This window comes from Strix aluco, chromosome W, assembly GCF_031877795.1.
Source record: "Strix aluco isolate bStrAlu1 chromosome W, bStrAlu1.hap1, whole genome shotgun sequence".
NCBI classification, from domain to species: Eukaryota; Metazoa; Chordata; class Aves; order Strigiformes; family Strigidae; genus Strix; species Strix aluco.
The window spans coordinates 17,757,297-17,779,850 of NC_133970.1; the positions used below are offsets into that span (position 1 = coordinate 17,757,297).

Genomic DNA, 22,554 nt, shown 5'->3' on the forward strand with positions numbered 1-22,554 from the left:
AACAGTACTTCCATCAAACCCACCTCTCTCTAGTTTAGAGGCAAGAATGTTGTGGGGGGACCATATCAAAGGCCTTACAGAAGTTCAGGTAAATGGGTAAATGGCATCCGTAGCTCTTCCCTTCTCCACTGACACAGTCCCTCCATCCTAGAATGCCACTAGATTAGTCAGGAACAATCTGCCCTTGCTGAAGCCATGTTGACTGTCTCTAATCACCTCCCTGCCTTCCATATGACTTGTCTTCCAGGAGGATCTGTTCCATGATCTTACTGGGCATGGAGGTGAAGCTGATTGATCAGGAATTCCTAGGGTCCTCCTTATTACCCTTTTTAAAATGGGCATGATTTTTCCAGTCACTGGGGACTTCACCTGACTGCCATGACTTTGAAAATATGATGGAGAGTAGCTTGGAAGCTACATCAGCCAGTTCCCTCAGGACCCTGGGGTGGATCTCATTGGGTATGTTCAGGTCCCTCTGGTGGTCTTGAACCTGATCTTCTCCTATGATGGGAGGGACTTCATTCCCCCAGTCCCTGCCCTGAGGTTCAGGGGCTTGAGAGATGTGGAAAGAGAGAGTGCCAGTGAAAACTGAGGCAAAAAGAAATTTTGAGTACCTCTTGAGTACATCTATCATACCAGGAGAGGGCATGCCACAACTAACACCAATGCTACAGGCCTAAGAATAATCTTGCAACCCAAGTATAAACACCAAGTGCTTAATTTTTCCCTTTTATATCACTGAAACAGTTTCACTACAACCCTAGATGGAACAGTCTGTTGCCCAAAGTTGTTTTCTTACAATCCTAGCTGGATGTCATAACATAGATTACTAGTAGACCCAGGGAATGTGGTTTACTTTTAAATGTATTCAATACAAGGTTACATTCAAACAAGTTCACTAAACTTTGTGGGTCCTCCCCCAACCCCACAAATCACTAAACTACTGATGTTATCAAGTTGATTATCACAAGAACCAAGCCACGAGAGGATTCAACACAAATACTTCTATGGAATAAAATATAAACATTACCTATTTACACTGCAGTAGACCAGAATAGGTTCTATATCAAAACACTCTAGGTATAACTTGGATCAGTTTCTGCCAATATTAAACATATACTCTCAATATGCCAAGAAGATAAATCAGTTCTAAGGATTTACACGCATATCTGCAGATGCTTTCAGCTTTTCAGGCATACCTCTGGGACACCAAGCACATGAATCAGAGACTCTAGTTAGACACTTTTGAAAATTGGACCTGCTCTCTAGACAGCATTTGACACACATCCCCACAAAAAAAAAAAAAGAAAAATCATTATATAGCCTACAATCTAAGCCAGGATAAACACTTCCCAGTCTCAGCTCTAGTGAAGAGCAAACCTTTATCCACTTCAAAGAGAAAACACAGACAAAAACTGGACACCCTTATGCTAAACTCAGAAAGCAACCACGGATGAAATGACAATTTTAATATGTTTATAGGATTCCCAGGCAACTCCATCTAGATAAGATAAAACAGCTGCAGAAAACTGTCATCTCAAGAATGCTTCAGTTTTTTTAGCAACATGAAATTACTTAATTCACATTATCAGAAAAGAGCTGTTATTGTTGAAACCTCCAAGAACAACACTTCTATTTGCTGCCTTCTATACATTTTTCGCTAGCTTTACGACTTCCAGAAAACACTACGAGACATACCACGTTTTTCAGTTAAATAAGCAAATAACTTTATGTTGATAATACTGACCATCCAAAACTTATACTTTATGTCTGATGCCCTAATCAGTCTCTGTGATTGTAGTCTACTTTTCTCCAAGTTAAAGAACTATTGATAAAGCACTTCCTCCTACAGCACACACATATGCCTGTATTCAAACTAATATGGACCTTTGCATTTAAGTTAGGTATCTTCTCAAAATATTACATATCTAAACATTTAGAAGATAACAGAAGTCATAGGCTGTAAGCAAAACTTATTTACAATAAAAGGTTTTTTTCATATCTAATAACTTTATAAAATAGAATTACAAATTCAGTGGACAATGCAAGGACTTTAATCAAGCAGACTTTGTTTTAATTATCTGATGTTTCTCAGTAGCCTTATCTTTCAATTAAGATAATTTAGTCTTCAAACACCATCACAACATGAAAGTTTGTTTAACTACTATAAATACAGTAATTTAAGTAAGCAGCAATGCATTGTACCAGCACAGAAAGACTTACATGGCAGCATAAGAATTGGCACTGTGCATGGTCTTACTTAACATTTCTGTTAGTTTAGAAATTGGTAAACAGCATATGGATTCTATGAACAGAGAATACTTGAGCTGAGGAGAGCTCTAAACAGTAACAAGTGCAAGAAATTATTAATAGCAGCACCCTAACCATCAACATTAAAATCAATTGTGAAGTTTCTTATTTAATAGCATGGGATCAAGGTCCTGAGGTTTTTGTAGTTGTGGAAAGGACAATACACAGCTTGGGAGAACACAGGCTGGGGGGAGGGAGAAGAATCACCTGAAAATTAATTTTATAGTTAGAGTGTAAAGAGAAGGAACACAGAAAATTCTAAGGGTAGACAAAACAAAAATTAAGAACTGACATTTCTCTGTTGAGTCCTGCAAGGCTTAGGGGTTGTCTTCTTGAAGGAAAGCTTTGAAGGTTTTTAAGAACTCGCCTTAACACACAACAAAACACACAGAGAAGACTGACAAAACAGGACAAAGCAAACAATGGGAACAAGCAATATACCTGATCAGGCTTCAGAGAATTAATTAGTATGGCTCAGCTGAGCAAACAAATTGCCTTCACCTTAACTCATACCATAGAATCCTAGAATGGTTTGGTTTGGAAGGGACCTTAAAGATCATCTAGTTCCAACCCCCCTGCCATGGGCGGGGACACCTTCCACTAGCCCAGGTTGCCCAAAGCCCCATCCAACCTGGCCTTGAACCCTTCCAGGGAGGGGGCAGCCACAGCTTCTCTGGGCAACCTGTTCCAGTGTCTCACCAGCCTCACAGTAAAGAATTTCTTCCTTATATCTAGTCTAAATCTACCCTCTTCCAGTTTAAACACGTTCCCCCTCGTCCTATCCCTACCCCCCTGATCAAGAGTCCCTCCCCATCTTTCCTGTAACCCCCTTTCAGTCCTGGGAGGCCGCTCTAAGGTCTCCCTGGAGCCTTCTCTTCTCCAGCTGAACGCCCCCCCCCCCCCCCCCCCCAACTCTCTCAGCCTGTCCTTACAGGGGAGGTGCTCCAGCCCCCCGAGCATCTTCGTGGCCTCCTCTGGACCCACTAGAGCAGGTCCGTGTCCTTCTGATGTTGGTGCCCCCAGAGCTGGACACAGCACTGCAGGGGGGTCTCACGAGAGCAGAGCGGGAGAATCCCCTCCCTCGCCCTGCTGCCCACACTGCTCTGGGTGCAGCCCAGGACACGGTTGGCTTTCTGGGCTGCAAGCACACATTGCTGGCTCATAGTCAGTTTTGCATCCACTAATACCCCCAAGTCCTTCTCCACAGGGCTGCTCTCAATCATCAAATCATCAGCCTGTATTTGTGCTTGAGATTACCCTGACCCATGTGCAGGACCTTGCACTTGGCCTTGTTGAACTTCATGAGGTTTGCACGGGCCCACCTCTCCAGCCTGTCCAGGTCGCTCTGGATGGCACATCCCTCCCCTCCAGCACGTCGACCGCACCACACAGCTTGGTGTCGTTGGTGAACTTGCTACTCAATCCCACTGTCCATGTCGCCAACAAAGATGTTAAACAGCACCAGTCCCAACCCCGACCCTTAAGGAACACCACTCGTCACTGCTCTCCTCTTGGACATTGAGCCGTTGACTGCAACTCTTTGAGTGTGACCATACTTTTATAGACTTAACCAAGCTTTTTCTTTCAGCCACTGATTGATTACTTAACATATCTGGCAATAGTACAACTCAATTTTCCTTGTAAACTCTTACCTTTATAGAGGCTAGGTGGAAACTGGCTATTCTAGTTAAAAGGTACACTCTGTTAGGAGGTGCTGAAGCTGGTAGTTCATTAAAGACAAGGCTACCACAGTGCCATGCCCCCGTGTCCAAAGAGTAACAAGACTGAGTGATCATGTATTTCCAATAGGCACACACACATATCAACACTGACAGAAAAATACAGCAGCACTCTCACAAACAGCACCAATGGCCCGTTCCTGTTCCTCTCTCTGGCTGATCAGGCTGAAAGCCCATTAATGAAAAATACATACATATGTACAGTATGAATTCCTCCAGTAGCTGGCCCCTAGATCCCTAGTCTCCCCCATTCTTGGCAACTGGGCATGTGAACTCCCAAGGCCTGCAGCCCCACTCCAGCTGCTGGTACTCAGACTGCATGCATGCATACACACACACATACAGTGGATTCCTCCAGTAACTGGCCTTAGACACTTAGTCTATCCAGTAGCTGGCCCCTGGATCCCCTAGTCTTGTAGTTGCCTCACACAAAGACACACATACACACAAATAGGTCTCTCCAGTAGCTCATCAGGACTTACGACCTTTCTAGTAGCTGTCTCTCAGACTCTCTGGTCTCTCCAGTAACTGACCCAGACTTACAATCTCTGCAATACCTGGCTCCCAAGCCTCTCATCCTACTTTCTGGATAGTCCAGCTTGAAGTTTACTGGCTATTACATGCACCCACACAACTGGAAGGCACTCCAGTTGCTGGAACCTCAGGCTCATGAGCCCCTGTAATTCCATGGCCCCTTTTCCAGTTGCTGGCATTTAGACCTCCATACACACACATGCACGCAAAATAGAGAACCTCCTCACCTAGGAAAAATAGTTAGGGAGTTTAATAAGACAGGACAGACCGCACTGATCAGGCACAAGGCATAGCCAGACAAGCGTACTGATCAGCAACCTGTTTACATGTGACTGGGCCTTTTATCTCCTTATCCCTCTATTTTCCCATGCTTATTCCTCTCCGATCCACCTCGATACCTCCATTCCCTTGCCTTTGGGCCTTCCCCTAAATACCCCATACTAAGTCTTGCACAATCCCAAAATGCTCTTCCCCTGCATCCTACGTCCTATATCCCTGAAGGCAGAACACACACCCCCCCCATCCCCCAGAGTCTGCACAGTGATATAAGGAGAGCCTCTCTTGTTGACTCCTCTCAGTAGGTCTCACACCCTGACAATGGACTGACTTGCAAAAATAAGGGTTTCTTTGAACCCAAAATAACACAAGTGTACTGAAAAAAATTATAGTAGAACATAAAAAAAACTATGCTGGATCACTTAAATATTACCCATGTTATACCTTGAGGAATTCTCAAACATTTTCTTACAACGGAAACATAACAAAGAATGGCTTCACAACCACTCCCACTCACCGCCACAGAGAATCTCTCTTTTCACTCAGATAACACACCCACAGAAACTACAATTGCTTACAAGGAAAAGCAGTATTAGGAAAGCACCGTCTTTAATATGGGAATTGTACAATCTTTATAATAAAAAGCCTCAAGAACTTTCATGCCTACTTCAGTCAAGCTTTAAACTTGTTCTGTTTCTCTCCCCCCCCCCTTTCACTCACCACTGCACATGCTTCTTAGCTATTGGCTTGTACTTTCCCCAAATACACAATCCAAACATCTGCCTGCCATACCACACATCCATCTTGTTTTCTCTTGGTCTCATAAGCAAGGGTCACCCCATTGGCTTCACGATTCAAAGTTTCTAATTTCTCTCCTGTTGGCATACACAGGAAGTATCCAAAATACACCACAATATGATCCCCTTCCAATCTCGCATCATTTTTACATGCCTAAACATTCCTCCCTAACAGTACATGAACGCAAGGAAAGTAGTAAAAACAAATGACAAAACAACTTTACATACACCAATAAAGACTTTAAGAGCCATCACTGACCTATGGATCACAATTGATCCAAACTTATGTGGGAAGGGACTTCTGAAGGTTTCTGGCCTAACCCTCTACTCAAAATAGTGCCAATGAGAGCAGATTGCACAGGGCCTTGTCCAGCTGAGGTTTGAATACCTCCAAGGATGAAGATACCACAACCTCTCTGGGACCCTGTTCCAGCATTTAACCACCCTCCTGGGGAAAAAAGTTTTTCCTTATGTTTAGGATTTCCCCCGTTGCCCATTTCCTCTTGTCCTATCCTCGCACACCTCTGAGAAGAGACTGGCTCTATGTTCTCTACTTCCTCCCATTAGGTAGTAGCTTTAGGCAGCAATGAGGTCTCCCCGAGCCTTCTCTTCAAGACATCTGGGTTTATTCAGCCTCTTCACATATCACATGCTCCAGTCTCTAACTACCTTGGTGGCCTCTGCTGGACTCACTCCAATGTGTCACAGAATCATAGAATGGCTTGGGTTGGAAGGGACCATTAAAGGCCATCTAATCCAACCCCCCCTGCCATGGGCAGAGACATCCTCAACTAGATCAGGTTGCTCAAAGACCCATCCAACCTGACTTTGAATGTTTCCAGGGATGGGGCATCTACAACTTATCTGGGAAACCTGTTCCAGTGTTTCACCACCCTCATTGTAAAAAATGTTTTCCTTACGTCCAACCTAAACCTATCCTCTTTTAGTTTAAAACCATTACCCCCTTGTCCTATTGCTACAGGCCCTGGTAAAAAGTCTCTCTCTATCTTTCTTACAAGCCCCCTTTAAGTACTGAAAGGCCACTATAAGGTCTCCCCAGAGCCTTCTCTTCTCCAGGCTGAACAAACCCAACTCTCTCAGACTTTCTTCACAGGAGAGGTGTTCCAGCCCTCTGATCGTTTTTGTGGCCTCCTCTGGACGTACTCTAACAGGTCCATGTCTTTATTGTGCTGGGGGCCCCAGAGCTGGATGCAGTACTCCAGGTGGGGTCTCACAAGAGCAGAGGTAGAGAGTCACTTCCCTCGACCTGCTGGCCATGCTTCTTTTCATACAGCCCAGAATACGATTGACTTTCTGGGCTGCAAGCATACATTGCTGGCTCACGTTCAACTGTTCATCCACCATTATCCCCAAGTCCTTCTCCACAGGGCTGCTCTCAATCCCTTCATGCCCCAGCTTCTATTGATACCAGGGGTTGCCCTGACCCAGGTGCAGGACCTTGCACTTGGCCTTGTTGAACCTCATGAGGTTCACGTGTACTCACTTCTCTAGTTTGTCCAGGTCCCTCTGAATGGCATCCCATCCCTCAAGTGTGTCAACTGCACTGCATGTCCATTTTGGTCTCGTACTGAAGAGCCCAGAACTGGACACATGAGATTACACCTGGAGTCCCAAGTGCTGAACAGAAAGAAAGAATCTCTTCCTTCAACCTGCTATTACACTCTTGCTAACACAGCCCAGTATTTGGTTGGCCTTCACTACAAGGGCACACTGCTGTCTCATATTCAACTTGTCCACCAGGACCCTCATGTCCTTTTCTGCAAAGCTGCTTTCTAGCCAGTTGGTTCTCAGCCTGAACTGGTGTGGGATGTTATACCTACCCAGGTGCAGGATTTGGCATTTGTCCTTGTTGAACTGCATGAGGTGCCTGCCAGCCCATTTCTCCAGCCTGCTGAGGTCCCTCTGAATAACAGCTCAGCCATATTGATTTATCCCCACAATTTGGTCTTATCTGCAAACTTGCAGAGAAGGGACAAATTTGCATTATTCAGTTGTTAATAGACATTAAACAGTATTGGCTCCAATATCCATCTCTAAGAGATACCACTAGTAATTGGCCACCAGTTGGACTTTGCACTGCTGATCACAACCCTCCAAGTCCATCAATCCAGCTAATTTTTCACCCACCTTATCATCCACTTCACCAAATTTGTGAGGTATGGAGACGACGTCAAAAGCCTTTCTAAAGTCAACATCCACCGTTTTCCCCCTTGTCCACATAGCCAGTCATCGCAGAGAGGGCAATCAGGTACAATTTACCCTTGGTAAACTCATGCTGGCTGCTTGCAGTCACCTTCTTGCACTTTATGTTCTCAGACATGACTTCCAGAATGATCCATTACTTAACTATTCCAAGGACTGAGACAAGGCTAACTGGCCTGCAGTTTCCCAGATCCTCCTTCTTGAAAATGGGAGTAGTGTTTGGTATTTTCCTCCCCGAGTCATCAGGAACCTCTCCCAATCACCATGGCCTTTCAAAGACAATAGAGTGGGCTCAAAACAACATAAGCCAGTTCCCTCAGCACCCTCAGATGAATCCCATCTGGTCCCATGGACCTGTGAATCTACAATGGGCGTAAGCGGTCCCTAACTTAATCTTTGTCTACTGTGGGCAATACTTCACTCCCACAGACTGTCACTAGGCTCTGGGACCTGAGAGGTGTGGTGGTTTAGCCCCTGCCGGGGTCTGAGACCACGCGGCCGCTGCCCCTCCCCCACAAAGGGAGTGAAATACAAAGCCCCAAGACTGAAATAAGGAAAGGTTTAATACAACAGTGCAATAGCAACACAACCAACAACAACAATAACAATAACAGTAATAGTGATAGCAATGAACAGAGCAAAATAGCTACCAAATACAGCAGTGGGAAGCACGATGTACAAAACCACAAGTGCACCGCGCTCCCGCGCCAGGAAAAATGTGACCTGCCAGGATGTGACCACCGCATGGTATCTGAATAACCCGGCTAGAGCTCCCCCCCCACTGCTGGGGAAACTTAACCCTATCCTGGTTAAACCAGGACATAATCCACCCCTTTATTCTATACCATGTGCGTCACATCCAGCTGCCACTTAGCAATTAGCATTGACAAAGAAAAATTAACAAAAGCACAGTATAACTCACGGTGTGTTTTCACCCACAATCAAGTCCCCTTGTGGCACGCATCGGACCTCTCCATCCTTCTGCATCACCCACCAGGTGCACCCAGGTCCTCGAGCAAAAGCAATCCCGTGGATGGGTTTGCCTTTGCCCGGCGCAGGACTAACCCAGACCATTTTTCCCAGCAGATCCCTCATGCGCACCACAGGGACTTTATCCCCGTCTACAACACGTGGAAGTTTTGACTGAGCCGGGCCAGCTCGATTGGCAGATCCTCTTGTGTTGACTAACCAAGTGGCCTTTGTCAGATGTGTGTCCCAGTGTTTGAAGGTTCCACCCCCCATTGCTCTCAATGGAGTTTTTAACAGTCCATTGTAGCGCTCGATCTTCCCGGAGGCTGGTGCGTGGTAGGGGATGTGGTAGACGCACTCGATGCCGTGTTCTTCTGCCCAGGCATCTATGAGGTTATTTCGGAAGTGAGTCCCATTGTCCGACTCAATCCTCTCTGGGGTGCCGTGTCGCCACAGGACTCGCTCTTCAAGGCCCAGGATGGTGTTTCGGGCGGTGGCGTGGGACACTGGATAAGTTTCGAGCCACCCAGTGGTTGCTTCCACCATTGTGAGCACGTGGCGCTTGCCTCGGCGGGTCTGTGGCAGTGTGATGTAGTCGATCTGCCAGGCCTCTCCATATTTATATTTCATCCATCGATCTTCATTCTGCTGGGGCTTCACCCGTTTGGCTTGTTTGATTGCAGCACACGTCTCACATCCGTGGATGATCTCTGCGATGGTGTCAATGGTGAGGTCCACCCCTCGATCTCGAGCCCACCTGTATGTTGCATCTCTGCCTTGGTGGCCCGAGGTCTCATGGGCCCACCGGGCTACGAACAGGTCACCTTTACGCTGCCAGTCCAAGTCCACCTGAGCCACCTCGATCTTAGCAGCCTGGTCCGCCTGCTGGTTGTGTTGATGTTCATCAGTGGCCCGACTCTTGGGTATATGGGCGTCCACATGGCGCACCTTCACAACGAGGTTCTCCACCCGGGCTGCAATGTCCTGCCATACTTCAGCGGCCCAGATGGGTCTGCCCTTGCGTTGCCAGTTGTTCTGTTTCCATTGCTGCAACCACATCCACAGGGCACTTGCCATCACCCACGAGTCAGTGTAGAGATAGAGCCTCGGCCACTTTTCTCGCTCAGCAATCTCCAAAGCCAATTGGATGGCTTTCACCTCTGCGAACTGGCTCAATTCACCTTGTCCCTCAACAGCTTCAGTGGTTTCTCGTGTGGGATGCCAAACCGCAGCCTTCCATCATCGATGTTTTCCCACAATGTGACAAGATCCATCAGTGAACAGGGCATATTGCTTTTCTTCCTCTAGCAGCTCGTTATATGGTGGGGCCTCCTCAGCACATTTCACCTCTTGTTCTGGTGACATCCCAGCATCCTTGCTCTCTGGCCAGTTTATGATCATTTCCACTAATCCTGGGGGGTCGCGGTTCCCTATTCGAGCCCGTTGTGTTATCAACGCAACCCATTTACTCCACGTGGCATCTGTTGCATGATGTGTGGAGGGAGCCTTTCCTTTGAACATCCATCCCAGCACCGGCAGTCGGGGTGCCAGGAGGAGCTGTGTCTCAGTGCCGACCACTTCTGAGGCAGCTCGAATTCCTTCATACGCTGCCAGTATCTCCTTCTCAGTCAGGGTATAGTTAGCTTCAGAGCCTTTGTATCCCCGGCTCCAAAAGCCTAGAGGTCGGCCTCGGGATTCCCCATCTGCTCTCTGCCAAAGGCTCCAGGAAGGGCCATTCTCCCCGGCTGCGGTGTAGAGCACGTTCTTAATCTCCTGCCCTGTCCGGACTGGCCCGAGAGCTACTGCCTGGGTAATCTCCTGCTTAATTTGTTCAAAGGCTTGTTGTTGCTCTGGGCCCCATTTAAAATCGTTCTTCTTGCGGGTTACGTGGTAGAGAGGGCTCACAATCAGGCTGTAGTTTGGGATGTGCATCCTCCAGAACCCCACAGCGCCCAGGAAAGACTGAGTCTCCTTTTTGGTGGTTGGTGGGGCCATGGCTGTTATCTTGTTTATCACCTCCATTGGGATGTGGCGACGCCCATCTTGCCATTTTATTCCTAGGAACTGAATCTCCCTTCCAGGCCCCTTAACTTTCTGTTGCTTGATGGCAAAACCAGCCTTCAGGAGGATTTCAATTATCTTCTTTCCTTTCTCAAAGACTTCCTCAGCTGTGTCCCCCCATACAATGATATCATCAATGAACTGCAGGTGTTCTGGAGCCCCACCTTTCTCCAGTGCAGTATGGACCAGTCTATGGCAAATGGTGGAGCTGTGTTTCCACCCCTGGGGCAATTGATTCCAGGTGTACTGGATACCCCTCCAAGTGAATGCAAACTGTGGCCTGCACTCTGGTGCTATTGGGATGGAAAAAAATGCGTTAGCGATGTCAATCGTGGCGTACCACTTGGCTGCCTTCGACTCCAGCTCATACTGGAGCTCTAGCATGTCCGGCACTGCAGCACTCATCGCTGGCGTCACTTCATTCAGGCCACGGTAGTCCACGGTCAGTCTCCATTCGCCATTAGGTTTTCTCACTGGCCATATAGGGCTGTTGAAAGGTGAGTGAGTCTTGCTGATCACCTCCTGGCTTTCTAGTCGACGGATCAGCTGATGGATGGGGACCAGGGAATCTCGGTTAGTACGGTACTGCCGCCGGTGCACCGTCTTGGTGGCAATTGGCACTCGCTGCTCTTCGACCTTAAGTGACCCCACCACCAAGGGGTCCTCTGAGAGGCCGGGTAAAGTGGACAATTGCTCAACCTCCTCCAGGGCAGCTATACCAAAGGCCCACCGGTACCCTTTTGGGTCTTTAAAGTACCCTCTCCTGAGGTAGTCTATACCTAGGATGCACGGGGCATCTGGGCCAGTCACAATGGGGTGCTTATGCCAGTCCTTCCCAGTTAAGCTTACTTCAGCCTCTAATAGGGTCAGCTGTTGGGACCCCCCTGTCACTCCGGAGATGCAGATGGATTCAACCCCGCTGTGGCTTGATGGCATCAGGGTGCACTGTGCGCCAGTGTCTACCAAGGCCTTATATTCTTGTGGGTCTGATGTGCCAGGCCATCGGATCCACACCTTCCAGGAAATCCGATTATCCCTTTCCTCCACCTGGCTGGAGGCAGGGCCCCTCTAATCCTGCTCACCATCACTCACTTGATCTAAGAGTGACTCCTGCAGGAATGATTTCCTGGTCCCCTCAAGAGGGTCAAGCATACTGCTGGCCATTCTATTCTGTCTGGGGGATTTCTGACTGGACACTGGAGCCGCATCTCTCTTGGAAGACTCCCCTTTCATGGTGGTCTTCCCTTTCAGTTGCTGTACTCGTGCAGCTAGGGCGGAAGTGGGCTGCCCATGCCACCTCCTCATGTTCTCCCCATTGTCGCGGAGGAAGAACCACAGGGTGCCCCATGGTGTGTACCTTCTACTGCCCTTCTCTTGGGTGGGGAAACGCCTGCTTCTAATGGCTGAGACATCGGCCCGTGCAGGCGGAACATAGGACATGTCCTGTTCCACTTTCTGGAGCCTCTGAGACAGTTCCTCTACAGCTGAAACCAAAGCATGTTGGGAGGAAGGGAGACTTCCCTCATAGTGCCGGAGCTGCATAGTCACTTCATCCACTGTCTGATTGTCTCGCCACCAGGATGCTACTGCTAATGCTTTGGAATGTCCCTCTGGTCCACTTTGCAGGAACTTCCGCCACATCAGCTGTGTGCAAGGGGCCTGATCTGGATCCATTGGTGACTGCTCATCATTCAGATCACCATAGATCATATCAAAGACAGCCATTTCCCTGAGGTTTTGGATGCCTTTCTCCATGTCGGTCCACTTGCCTAACCGACATAGAGCATCATCCTTGTAGGGGTACCTCTCCCTCACACCGAGCTGGAGTCACCTCCAAAGGCTGAGGGTTTGAGCCTGTTTCCCTATTGCCTTGTCAATACCAGCCTGCTTGGCTAAAGGTCCCACCTGCTTGGCCTCTCTCCCCTCCAATTCCAAACCAGCAGATCCAGTATCCCAGCACCGGAGCAACCAGGTGCAAATTTGCTCGCCTGCAATGCGGCTGAAATCCTTCCGCATATCTCGCAACTCACTCAGGGATAGAGATCGGATGGTTACCTCCGGCTCTTCCTCCTGCTCTCGTGATGGGCCTGGTTCATTATCACCCTGTACATTGCGAGGGGATTTTTTGGTATATTTGGTTTTCCATATCGGGGCGACTGATATTGGTACTGCTTGTCCCTCCGGCTCAGCTGCTGTGCTGGTGGAGGCGACCGGTACTGGCGCTGCCTGTCCCCCTGGCCCAGCTGCTGTACCAGCAGGCTCACTTTCAGACCCTGCAGCTCTTTCGCCCCCTTGGGGGCAGTGAACAGTGTTAAAGATGACACGGTAGGCATGGGCAAGCCCCCAGCACATCGCAAGGATTTGTGTCTCCCGGGATTTGTCAGATTGGCAGCACACCTTTTCCAAACACTCCACCAGTTTATCAGGACTCTGCAGTTGTTCGACAGTGAGATCCCAAAGCATTGGGGGTGACCACTGACTCAGGCACTTGCCCATCTTTTCCCACACACCTTGTCATTTATAACTATCTGCCCCCGGGGCAGGTTTCCGGGTGGTGCTATTGTTGGAGAAGTACCCCATGGCCCAAAACAGGATCAGGCAGACATTTAGAAAGCATTGTGCCGCGAACACAGTGGCCAGGAGGCTCCAGGGATAGCTGAAACTCTCAAAAACCGAGAGAATCTCCTCCCCTGGCTCACCCATAGAGGGGGTGAGACCCCAAACAAAAGACCAGGCAGCAAACAGGTAGCAGTGCACCCCCACAAGCAGCGAAACGAGCCCATTATAAGCAGACAGTAACCAGTAGAGCAAAATACAGCCCTTGACACATTTTCCACCGACAATAAATGCCACTACTAGGAGCACAGAGTGGACATGAGGATTAATCCAGCCCCACCACGCAAGCAAATTGCCCAGCATTGCAAACATTTCTTATCAAACAATACAAGTAAAAACAGAAAAATTACACCTAACAGATTGCTGTAACACACTTCTCCTTTTGTCCTTATTTCAGTCTTCTCCAGCCTCACGTTGGGCGCCAAAGTTGTGGTGGTTTAGCCCCTGCTGGGGTCTGAGACCACGCGGCCGCTGCCCCTCCCCCACAAAGGGAGTGAAATACAAAGCCCTGAGACTGAGATAAGGAAAGGTTTAATACAACAATGCAATAGCAACACAACAAACAACAACAATAACAATAACAGTAATAGTGATAGCAATGAACAGAGCAAAATAGCTACCAAATACAGCAGTTTGAAGCACGATGTACAAAACCACGAGTGCACCGCGCTCCTGCGCCAGGAAAATGTGACCTGCCAGGATGTGACGTCCGCATGGTATCTGAATAACCCGGCTAGAGCTCCCACCACTGCTGGGGAAACTTAACCCTATCCTGGTTAAACCAGGACAGAGGCCAGAAGGCAGACCTTACCAGTGAAAACCAAGTCAAAGAGTCATCTAGTACCCAAGTACCTCAGCCTTTTCCATGTTCACTGAGCATAAAACTGGACCTTTTGCTGCCAATGTAACCCTTCCTGCTATCCTCCACATCCCTCTCTAGTTATGAGTGCAGCTGATCTCAGGCTTTCCTAACTCCATCCCTGCATGCTTAGACAATTTCCTGGGCTCCCCACAGCTCTATAAAAACTCTTGATACACTCAAGATCACCCTAACAATATCATTTGTGCCCACATGCATGAGCAAAAAGGGGTAATATTCCAAGGGCCAGATGAGTTTCTGCTCTTTCTGCAGTTGCCCAAATCCAAGCCCCTGATAAGCAACAAGTCTCTCAAGACTGCAAGTCAGGCTGGCAGATGGGTGCATCAATCCCCCACAGGAGGCCTCAAACTATCATCACCCATCACTTCTTGGTGAGAAATGTTTCATAAATCAGTTTTTCACTATAAATTAACACTTAATTGAAAATGCTATGCTTTTCTAATTAGTGTATGCGTGAAAACCCATCCTCTGAAAATAAGTGATCCACAACAAAAACATTATGCAGCTTCAGTTTTAGTCTAATGCAACTAGAAGAGACATCACTGACTACAGTTGAGAAAAAGCAAATTCATAATTCTGTCAACATAAGATAGCAATGAATCAACATACTGTAGAGAACAAATAAGAAATATAAGTTTATCAGCCTCACTATTACAGTGCCATACAATCCAAATCATATTCGTAAATTTCATGACAAGAAGAAAGAATTCACTTTTGTTTCTACAAATCAGAAGAATCACATGCAATTTAAAAATTAATTTATTTCTGCATGTCTAGAAACCGAAAATGCATTAAAACCATTACTTAGAGCACTTATTTTTCTTTGGGGACAATGACTCCAAAGTAGTTCCCTTGAAATATTCACTGTGGTCTTATGCTCAACATAAACCCCTTTCAAAAGGCTTAGCACAAGATCCCAAATTTAGTAATTGACTAACTGAACAAGACATATAAATCAAGTTTTAAAAATCAGAACATTAAACCTGAAGCACAAAAAGCTTTTTTCCTAAATTTAAGTGATTCTATGCTACAGAGATGTTTTCCTTTATTTGCTGAACTAGTTTTCTGAAAATACAAACTTTATTATACTATTATGTTGAAATATTGTCCTGGTTTCAGCTGAGATAGAGCTAATTTTCCTTCTTAGTAGCTAGAATAGTGCTGTGCTTTGGATTCAGTATGGGATTTGGTATGAGAAGAATGTTGATAATACACTGATGTTTTCAGTTGTTGCTAAGAGATCAAGGACTCTCCAACTCCCCACGTCCTGCTAGCACACAAGTACACAAGAAGCTGGGAGGGAGCACTGCCAGAGCACCGGACCCAAATTAACCAATGGAATATTCCAGATCATGTAACGTCATGCTCAGGATATAAAGGAGGGGTGGCTGGGAAGGAGGGGGTTCTCTCTCACTTCCAGGATTGTGACTGTGGGATCTTGGTATTTCAGGATCACTAGTCAGGAACGAGCTGGGTATCAGTCAGCAGGTAGTGAGCAATTGCAGTGTGCATTAGCTGTTTGTACTTTCTATTATTGTTATAGTTTAATAATTGAAATAAAATAAAACAGTTTTTATCTCAACCCATGAGTCTCCCTTTACCCCTCCAATTTCTCTCATCCCCTGGGCGGAGGGAGGGCAAGCAAGCGGCTGTGTGGTGTTTGGCTGCTGGTTGGGTTTAAACCACAACAAATATATGATGCAACATTGTATTTAATAAATCATTGCATCAACACACATGTATCTCACTCCATAGATTGAGACACAAGCAAAGAAAGCATCAAAATCCAGGTCTCGTGATTCCTAATTATATACTCAGACCACAAGGTGCAACTACAAAAAGAAAAGGCACAAAATAGTATAATATTATTTAATAATATTTTAACAGGCGGGGGGGGTGTCAACTATATTAAAACAAGTTTGACAAATCTTTGCCAGGACAATTATGATTTCAGTGACCTATTAGAAAACTTTACAAAATGCTTGAGAGTTCGGAGATTTTAAGTAAACCTAGAAACAGATACTCTGCCAATTATATCTTTTATATGATGCAGAGTCACATTCAGAAAAATCACAATTGATTAGGTAAGATTCCCCTTGATCTTTAAGTCAGTATATATCTAAAGGAATTGGATAACAACCGAGATACAGTCAGCACTTCAGACTTTTAAGTCTGCTAGGTGGCAAAATAAGACCAAGTAGTTCTGATAAATAACAGGAAAGAATATAGATTTGATTGAGACTCACAACTAAACAATAAATAGCAGTATGGTAAAAACTGCCTGTAGAAGCTAGGATATGAAAATATTGTGATCTCTGGATCTGCATAGAAAGGTAAGAGGAAAGACAATGCTGTAAGTTAGTTCAAAAGAAAGATCCAGTGCTCTCTTGCTGCAAGCATAGTATGTTTTTACATGTATTGACCACTAGAAGTAGAAAGAAAATCAGATGCTCAGGAAGAAAACCTAGATAATAAAGGGAGGGGGACACTGAAAACACAGAAAAAAACATGAGGCAACAATATAGAAGTATCTCAGGGAAAGAGATATAGCAGCTGAAACACTGAAGAGCAAACAGCTCCAACTTTAAATTTCAAAGAACTAGTCTATAAGCCCTGTCTTGTTTTCTATTGAGCTTCACTCAAATGCCATTCAGAAGGGTCATTTTTGCTCAGTACATTTATGAGCAATCTGAAATCAGCAGGTGCCTGTGAGGAAATGCTCACACTCACATGAAATAACACCTCCAGTAGTTAGCACCTTCTTTAAAAACATAAGATACACATAAGATGTCAATGGCTCAATATCCAAGTAGAAACCAGTAACGAGTGGTGTCCCTCAAGGGTCCATACTGGAACCAATACTGTTTAATATCATCATCAGTGACATAGACAGTGGGACTGAGTGCACCCTCAGCAAGTTTGCAGACAACACCAAGCTGAGTGGTGCAGTTGATTCCCTAGAGGGAAGGGATGTGCCATCCAGAGGGACCTTGACAGGTTTGAGGAGTGGGTTCATGTGAACCTCATGAAGTTCAACAAGGCCAAGTGCAAGGTCCTGCACGTAGGTTAGGGAAATCCCTAGCATCAATACAGACTGGGGGATGAATGGATTGAGAGCAGCCCTGCAGAGAAGGACTTGGGGATACTGGTGGATGAAAAAATTGCACATGAGCCAGCAACATGTTCTTACAGCCCAGAAAGCCAATTGTATCCTGGGCTGCATGAAAAGAAGCATGGCCAGCAGGTCGAGGGAAGTGATTCTCCCCCTTTGCTCTGCTCTTGTGAGACCCCACCTAGAGTACTGCATCCAGCTCTGGGGCCCCCAGTAAAAGACAGGCATGAGCCTGTTAGCACAGGTCCAGAGGATGGCCACAAGAACAGTCAGAGGGCTGAAACACCTCTCCTCTGAAGAAAGGCTGAGAGAGTTGGGGTAGACCTTATTGCAGCCTTTCAGTACTTAAAGGGGGCTTATAAGAATGACAGAGAGAGATTTTTTACTGAGGCCTTCTAGCACATTGCTTTCAAAACATTAAATAAGGATATCTCAATTTCTTTTAAAAATATTATTTTCACAGCTCTAGGAGAATCAAAATTATGTATGGAGAGAGGTGCTAAATTTAATTCCTAACAGAGCAAAAAAATTATCCTTTCAAGATACAAGGCAGAACTTCTACAGAATATTTTATACTAGTGCAACTACTGGTAAGAAGAAGTAGAAAACCAAGCAAGTTTCTTTACAAATATCACACACCACTTCTCTCTACATAAATGCCCTTCTTTCATTTTCTCTCAATTCTTCTCAATTTTTTTTATTAATCCTTAACTATCCACTTACCCATAGCAGAAAAAAAATAGTAAAAGAAATACAGAGGGACAAGGACAAACACACAAAATAATTGTATGATGACCTCTCTACAAAAGCTGTAGTACATTGGCATGTTTCCTCTTTTAAAATACAAAACTAAAAGAGAATATATTACTTCTGAACCTGCCAAAGCTACCAAAATACAAACTACACCTGAACAAGGCCGTGAAGACTGCATAAACTCTTTCTCCCAATGCCACAGCCAATTATGTACATGAGTTCCTTCTACACCTACCGTGCAACCCCCCACATCTTCATTATACCAAAGCAGACCACACCCTAATCCACCTCCCCTGCATGCCAGACCTCCTTGAAATACCTCCCTTCAAGCACTACTCTCCCCATGCCTTGTACCCTACAGTCCCTTCTCCTCTTCCTCCCTACCCTAAAAAACCTGGGGGTACTTCCCCTCACAGGGAGCATATCATGCCAAGCCTGCCTCCCCTTCCTCTTCTGCACCCCTTCTCCCTTCATATCGCGCCATTCACAACTCCCGGGACGCATCAGCAAGCCACCCTAACACACACCTTCCCCTCTCCTTACGCTTTCCTCCTTTCCCCCAAAACAGATTCCTCCAGGCCCACCCTTCAAACAGTGAAGGGGAGTGAAAATGAACAGCTCTCCTGTCTCCTCCCCTCTATTATCTGCCTCGGACACACTCCTTGTCCAGGGTGAGGCAAGTCCCGAGTCGCAGGCTAGTGAGGGGTGACAGAGACCAGGCCCACTTCAAGCTGCAGCAGGCCCTTCCTGAGCGAACACAGGCCCGGTATGCGTGCTTAGTGGCGACAGAAAAGAGACTCAGGGCCTATCCATAACAGACACGGCCACCACCTCCCCTCCCGCGATAGTGCAAAGTGAGGCCTGGCCACCGCCTTCCTCCTCCCACCATGACCACTTTCCGCGACCGACTCCACAGGCCCTGCTCTCAGCGACGGCGCCGCCATGTTGACCCACCTCACACGGCGGCATGAGAGGCCCTAACGCCGTACAAGGCTCAAGGACATCTCTTCCCCGCCCCCCCCCCCCCCCCCCCACGCACCCCCGCGCGGCCTTGGGTCTCTTACCTTCATGTCGGGACATCCTAGTTTTGAGGCTGTAGCCCAGGCCTGTCCCTAGGCTCCCGCTGGGCTGCTCAGGCGTTGCTTTAGCCTACGTCCCTCCCGTCTTACGCACTAACCCCCAAGCGCGAAGCGAACAAGCAACAAAAAGGCAAAAGAAATGGGGGGGGGGGGGGGGGGGGGGGTGAAGCAAAGAGGTATCTGAAGAGGTATCTGTTCTAACGGCCCCGGCCAGCCAGCCAGCCAGCCGGCCGGCCTGCCTGCCTGCCTCACTCACACTCTCTCTCCCTCCCTCCCTTAGAGGGGCGGATCCACCAGCAGTGACTTCCTAGGCGCCGCGATACAGTGAATCTTAGGCCCCTCTTCCTCTTCCGCCGCTTTAATCTACACCCCTCTTTTCCTGAGTCTCCACCTCTGTTCTCTCTTCTATTGTTACTGCAAGAACACTGACTCCTTCTTGCACACCTCAGCTCTTTCCCGTCCTAAGACCAAGGTCTCACAGTTTCTTTCCTTCTCCACCTGTTTTGTGGGGTTTTTTTAATTCTTTCTCTCTTTTTTTCTTTCATTCCTTCTCTGTCCAATAGCCGCTGCTACTGCAAACAGGAAGGAAGAGGAAATACATAGCCAATGGAAAGGAGGATCGGTACCACCCAATGCTGGGAAAGCCGCAGGGTTGAGCGTAGCTTACACGTACTGGTTGGGGCTCCCACTTTTTCCTCCAAACTAGGAAAGACTGCTGCCTTCAGGCATTCGCCAGAGATACAGCCTCCTCCACCATTTCGACCTCCCATAACTGTCCCGCGTGCCGCGGGAGGCAGGGAGAAGAGTCCCCCCACTCGCCCCTGTTGTAGAACACCGCTGTAGCGGTGTGGCTGCGCCTTTGCATGTGCACGGAGATCTATCTCCTCCCTCGTCCCCTAGTAAGGGCGCCAGAGAGCAAGGAACGGCAGCAACTCGACAGCAGCCTTGAGGAAGGAGACAAGTTCAGCGAGGTGGTTCATGGTACTTCCCATTCCCTCTCCTTTCCACTGTGGCTTGCAAAACCCTCTCTATATTCGGGGAGGTGTAGCAAGCAGTGATGAATCTGACACATACCCTAATACTTCCTGCCCTGTCCTAGCTATCTGACTCCTGCAATGCTGAGGGTGCTCAGATAACTTCTTAATCAGTCGAGAAAGGTAAATGCCAGCCTGTCTGCAACAGGTGCCATATTCCACACACGTGAGTTTTACCTGGTCATGATAATTCTGTGTTTCTGCTTAGGCTGTGAAGTGCTGAGAGGTGAAGAGAGGGCAACCTTGTGGCTACAGTAACATACTGATTTGTCATAAGCGAACTAAGCCATTTTAGTGGGATATTCCCATACTTTTCCGTGATTTTTTTTTTTTTTTTCATTCTGCCTCTTACTAGTGTTAGGCTCCAAAGGATCGGGGTGTCTGTTTCAGAATGGGGAGGGGGAGCTCCAAACCTTGTACAGCTCCTGGCTGCTGTAGGAGCTTTCCCATAAGAGATTTAAGATAGCAGCAGCATACCTGATTACTGTGGCAGACGTGTCCCGAGAAGTGAGAGCCACATAGTTGGAAAGGGGGGAGGCAAAACCTTATAAAGAATGATGAAAAACCAAAAAGTTTGTGACTTGCAAAAATTTATTTAGTTTTCCTGCATTTTTTTCCCTTTTTCCTTTTTGTCTGTTGCAAAAAGACGTTAGTCTAGAGAAGAAATTGTAAAACACCTATCATAGGAGGGGAGAGGGAGATGGGAGGAAGGGTAGTACAGGGGAAGGAAGGAGGGGGTAGGGAGAGGAGCAGGGAAGGGGGGAGGGGTAAGAGGAAGAGGGAGATGGGGAAAATGGGGAGGGGGACAGGAAGCGAGAGGGAGGTATGGGGAGGGGGGAAGGAGGGAGAGTAGGTAAGAGGGTAGGGGGCACAGGGGTGTGGGGTTGAAGGGAAGGGGAAGAGGGGAGGAGGAAAGGAGAAGTGGCTTGGGGGTAAGGGGGGCGAGTGTGGGGAGGTGGAAAGAAGGAGGGGGTTGGGGGAATAGGGATTCGGGAGTAGAGAGGGAGGAGGTGTTTTGCACCAGGAGGCGCTGGTTCATGATGATCTCGGTAAGAAAGGCACTTAGGCTCTGTAATGTATCATTTAAAATGCTATTTATTAGAGCTAACACTATAAAAGAGAGGATAGTATAGATAATGTTATGTCCCTTCAGACACTGGGAACCCTGAGTTGTGCAGCATTGAATGGGCCTCTGATCAGGGTGCAGCACACCATGCAGACCCTGTCTGTAGAAAGGGTTACCCCATTTTGGTCACTTAAACTCTTATAGGGTTTTCTTACAAGAAAACAACTCTGTTCATTTCTACTGTCAAACAGAAAGGATGTTTACGTGAGAACTCACTGCTTTACTTTTAGATCAAGGCAAGGAAATGCAGGGGGTGTAATCACTGGTACCAGGTGGGAGCTGCCTGCAGGCTCCTCTGTTACAATAAGCTGGCTAAGTTTATCCTGTGGCTAATGGATATGTGCAGCACAATGAAGGCCTGGGCTTACTTAGGTTAGTTGTTGTGTTGATCACTAACTCCTCGATGTACAATTGTCTTCTGGTTAGGATCACTACATCACCATGCACACGTTCTTTTGAAGTTTGCATTTTGTTCTGGGTTTCCATTTTAGTGGACAGTGTTGCCTGTGTCTTGCAGCACAGCACAAAGCTCAAAGGCTGCCCCAGTAATACTGCATGGTTGTCATGGTTTAACCCCAGCCAGCAACTAAGCACCACACAGCTGCTCACTCACTCCCCCCCAGCGAGATGGGGGGAGATAATTGGAAGGGTAAAAATGAGAAAACTCGTGGGTTGAGATAAAAACAGTTTAATAATTGAAATAAAATTATAATAAATTTTAATGAAAAGGAAAATAACAAAGAGAGAGAGAAATAAAACCCAAGAAAGACAAGTGATGCAAGTGAAAACAATTGCTCACCACCAACCAACTGATGCCAAGCCAGTCCCTGAGCGGCACCCCCCTGCCGCCAACTTCCCCCCTAGTTTTATTGCTGAGCATGATGCCATATGGTCTGGAATATCCCTTTGGTCAGTTGGGGTCAGCTGTCCCAGCTGTGTCCCCTCCCAACTTCTTGTGCACCCCCAGCCTATACACTGGTGGGGTGGGGTGAGAAACAGAAAAGGCCTCAAGCACTGCTCAACAATAACTAAAACATCCCTGCAT

At 47.0% G+C, this 22,554-nt stretch overlaps 1 protein-coding gene across 2 annotated transcripts in view; it reads right to left on the bottom strand.

The window, feature by feature from the left end:
- LOC141917859 (E3 ubiquitin-protein ligase KCMF1) overlaps positions 1-19,654 on the bottom strand; it is an 80,667-nt gene extending 61,013 nt beyond the window's left edge. The window contains exon 1 of one of the 2 annotated variants that reach the window (XM_074811470.1): positions 19,335-19,654. In XM_074811470.1, coding sequence (XP_074667571.1) covers positions 19,335-19,350 — 16 coding nt within the window. In that variant the 5' untranslated portion in view covers positions 19,351-19,654. The remainder of the gene's footprint in view (positions 1-19,334) is intronic. The other variant, XM_074811469.1, reaches the window with a different exon arrangement.
- Positions 19,655-22,554: the final 2,900 nt, after the last annotated feature.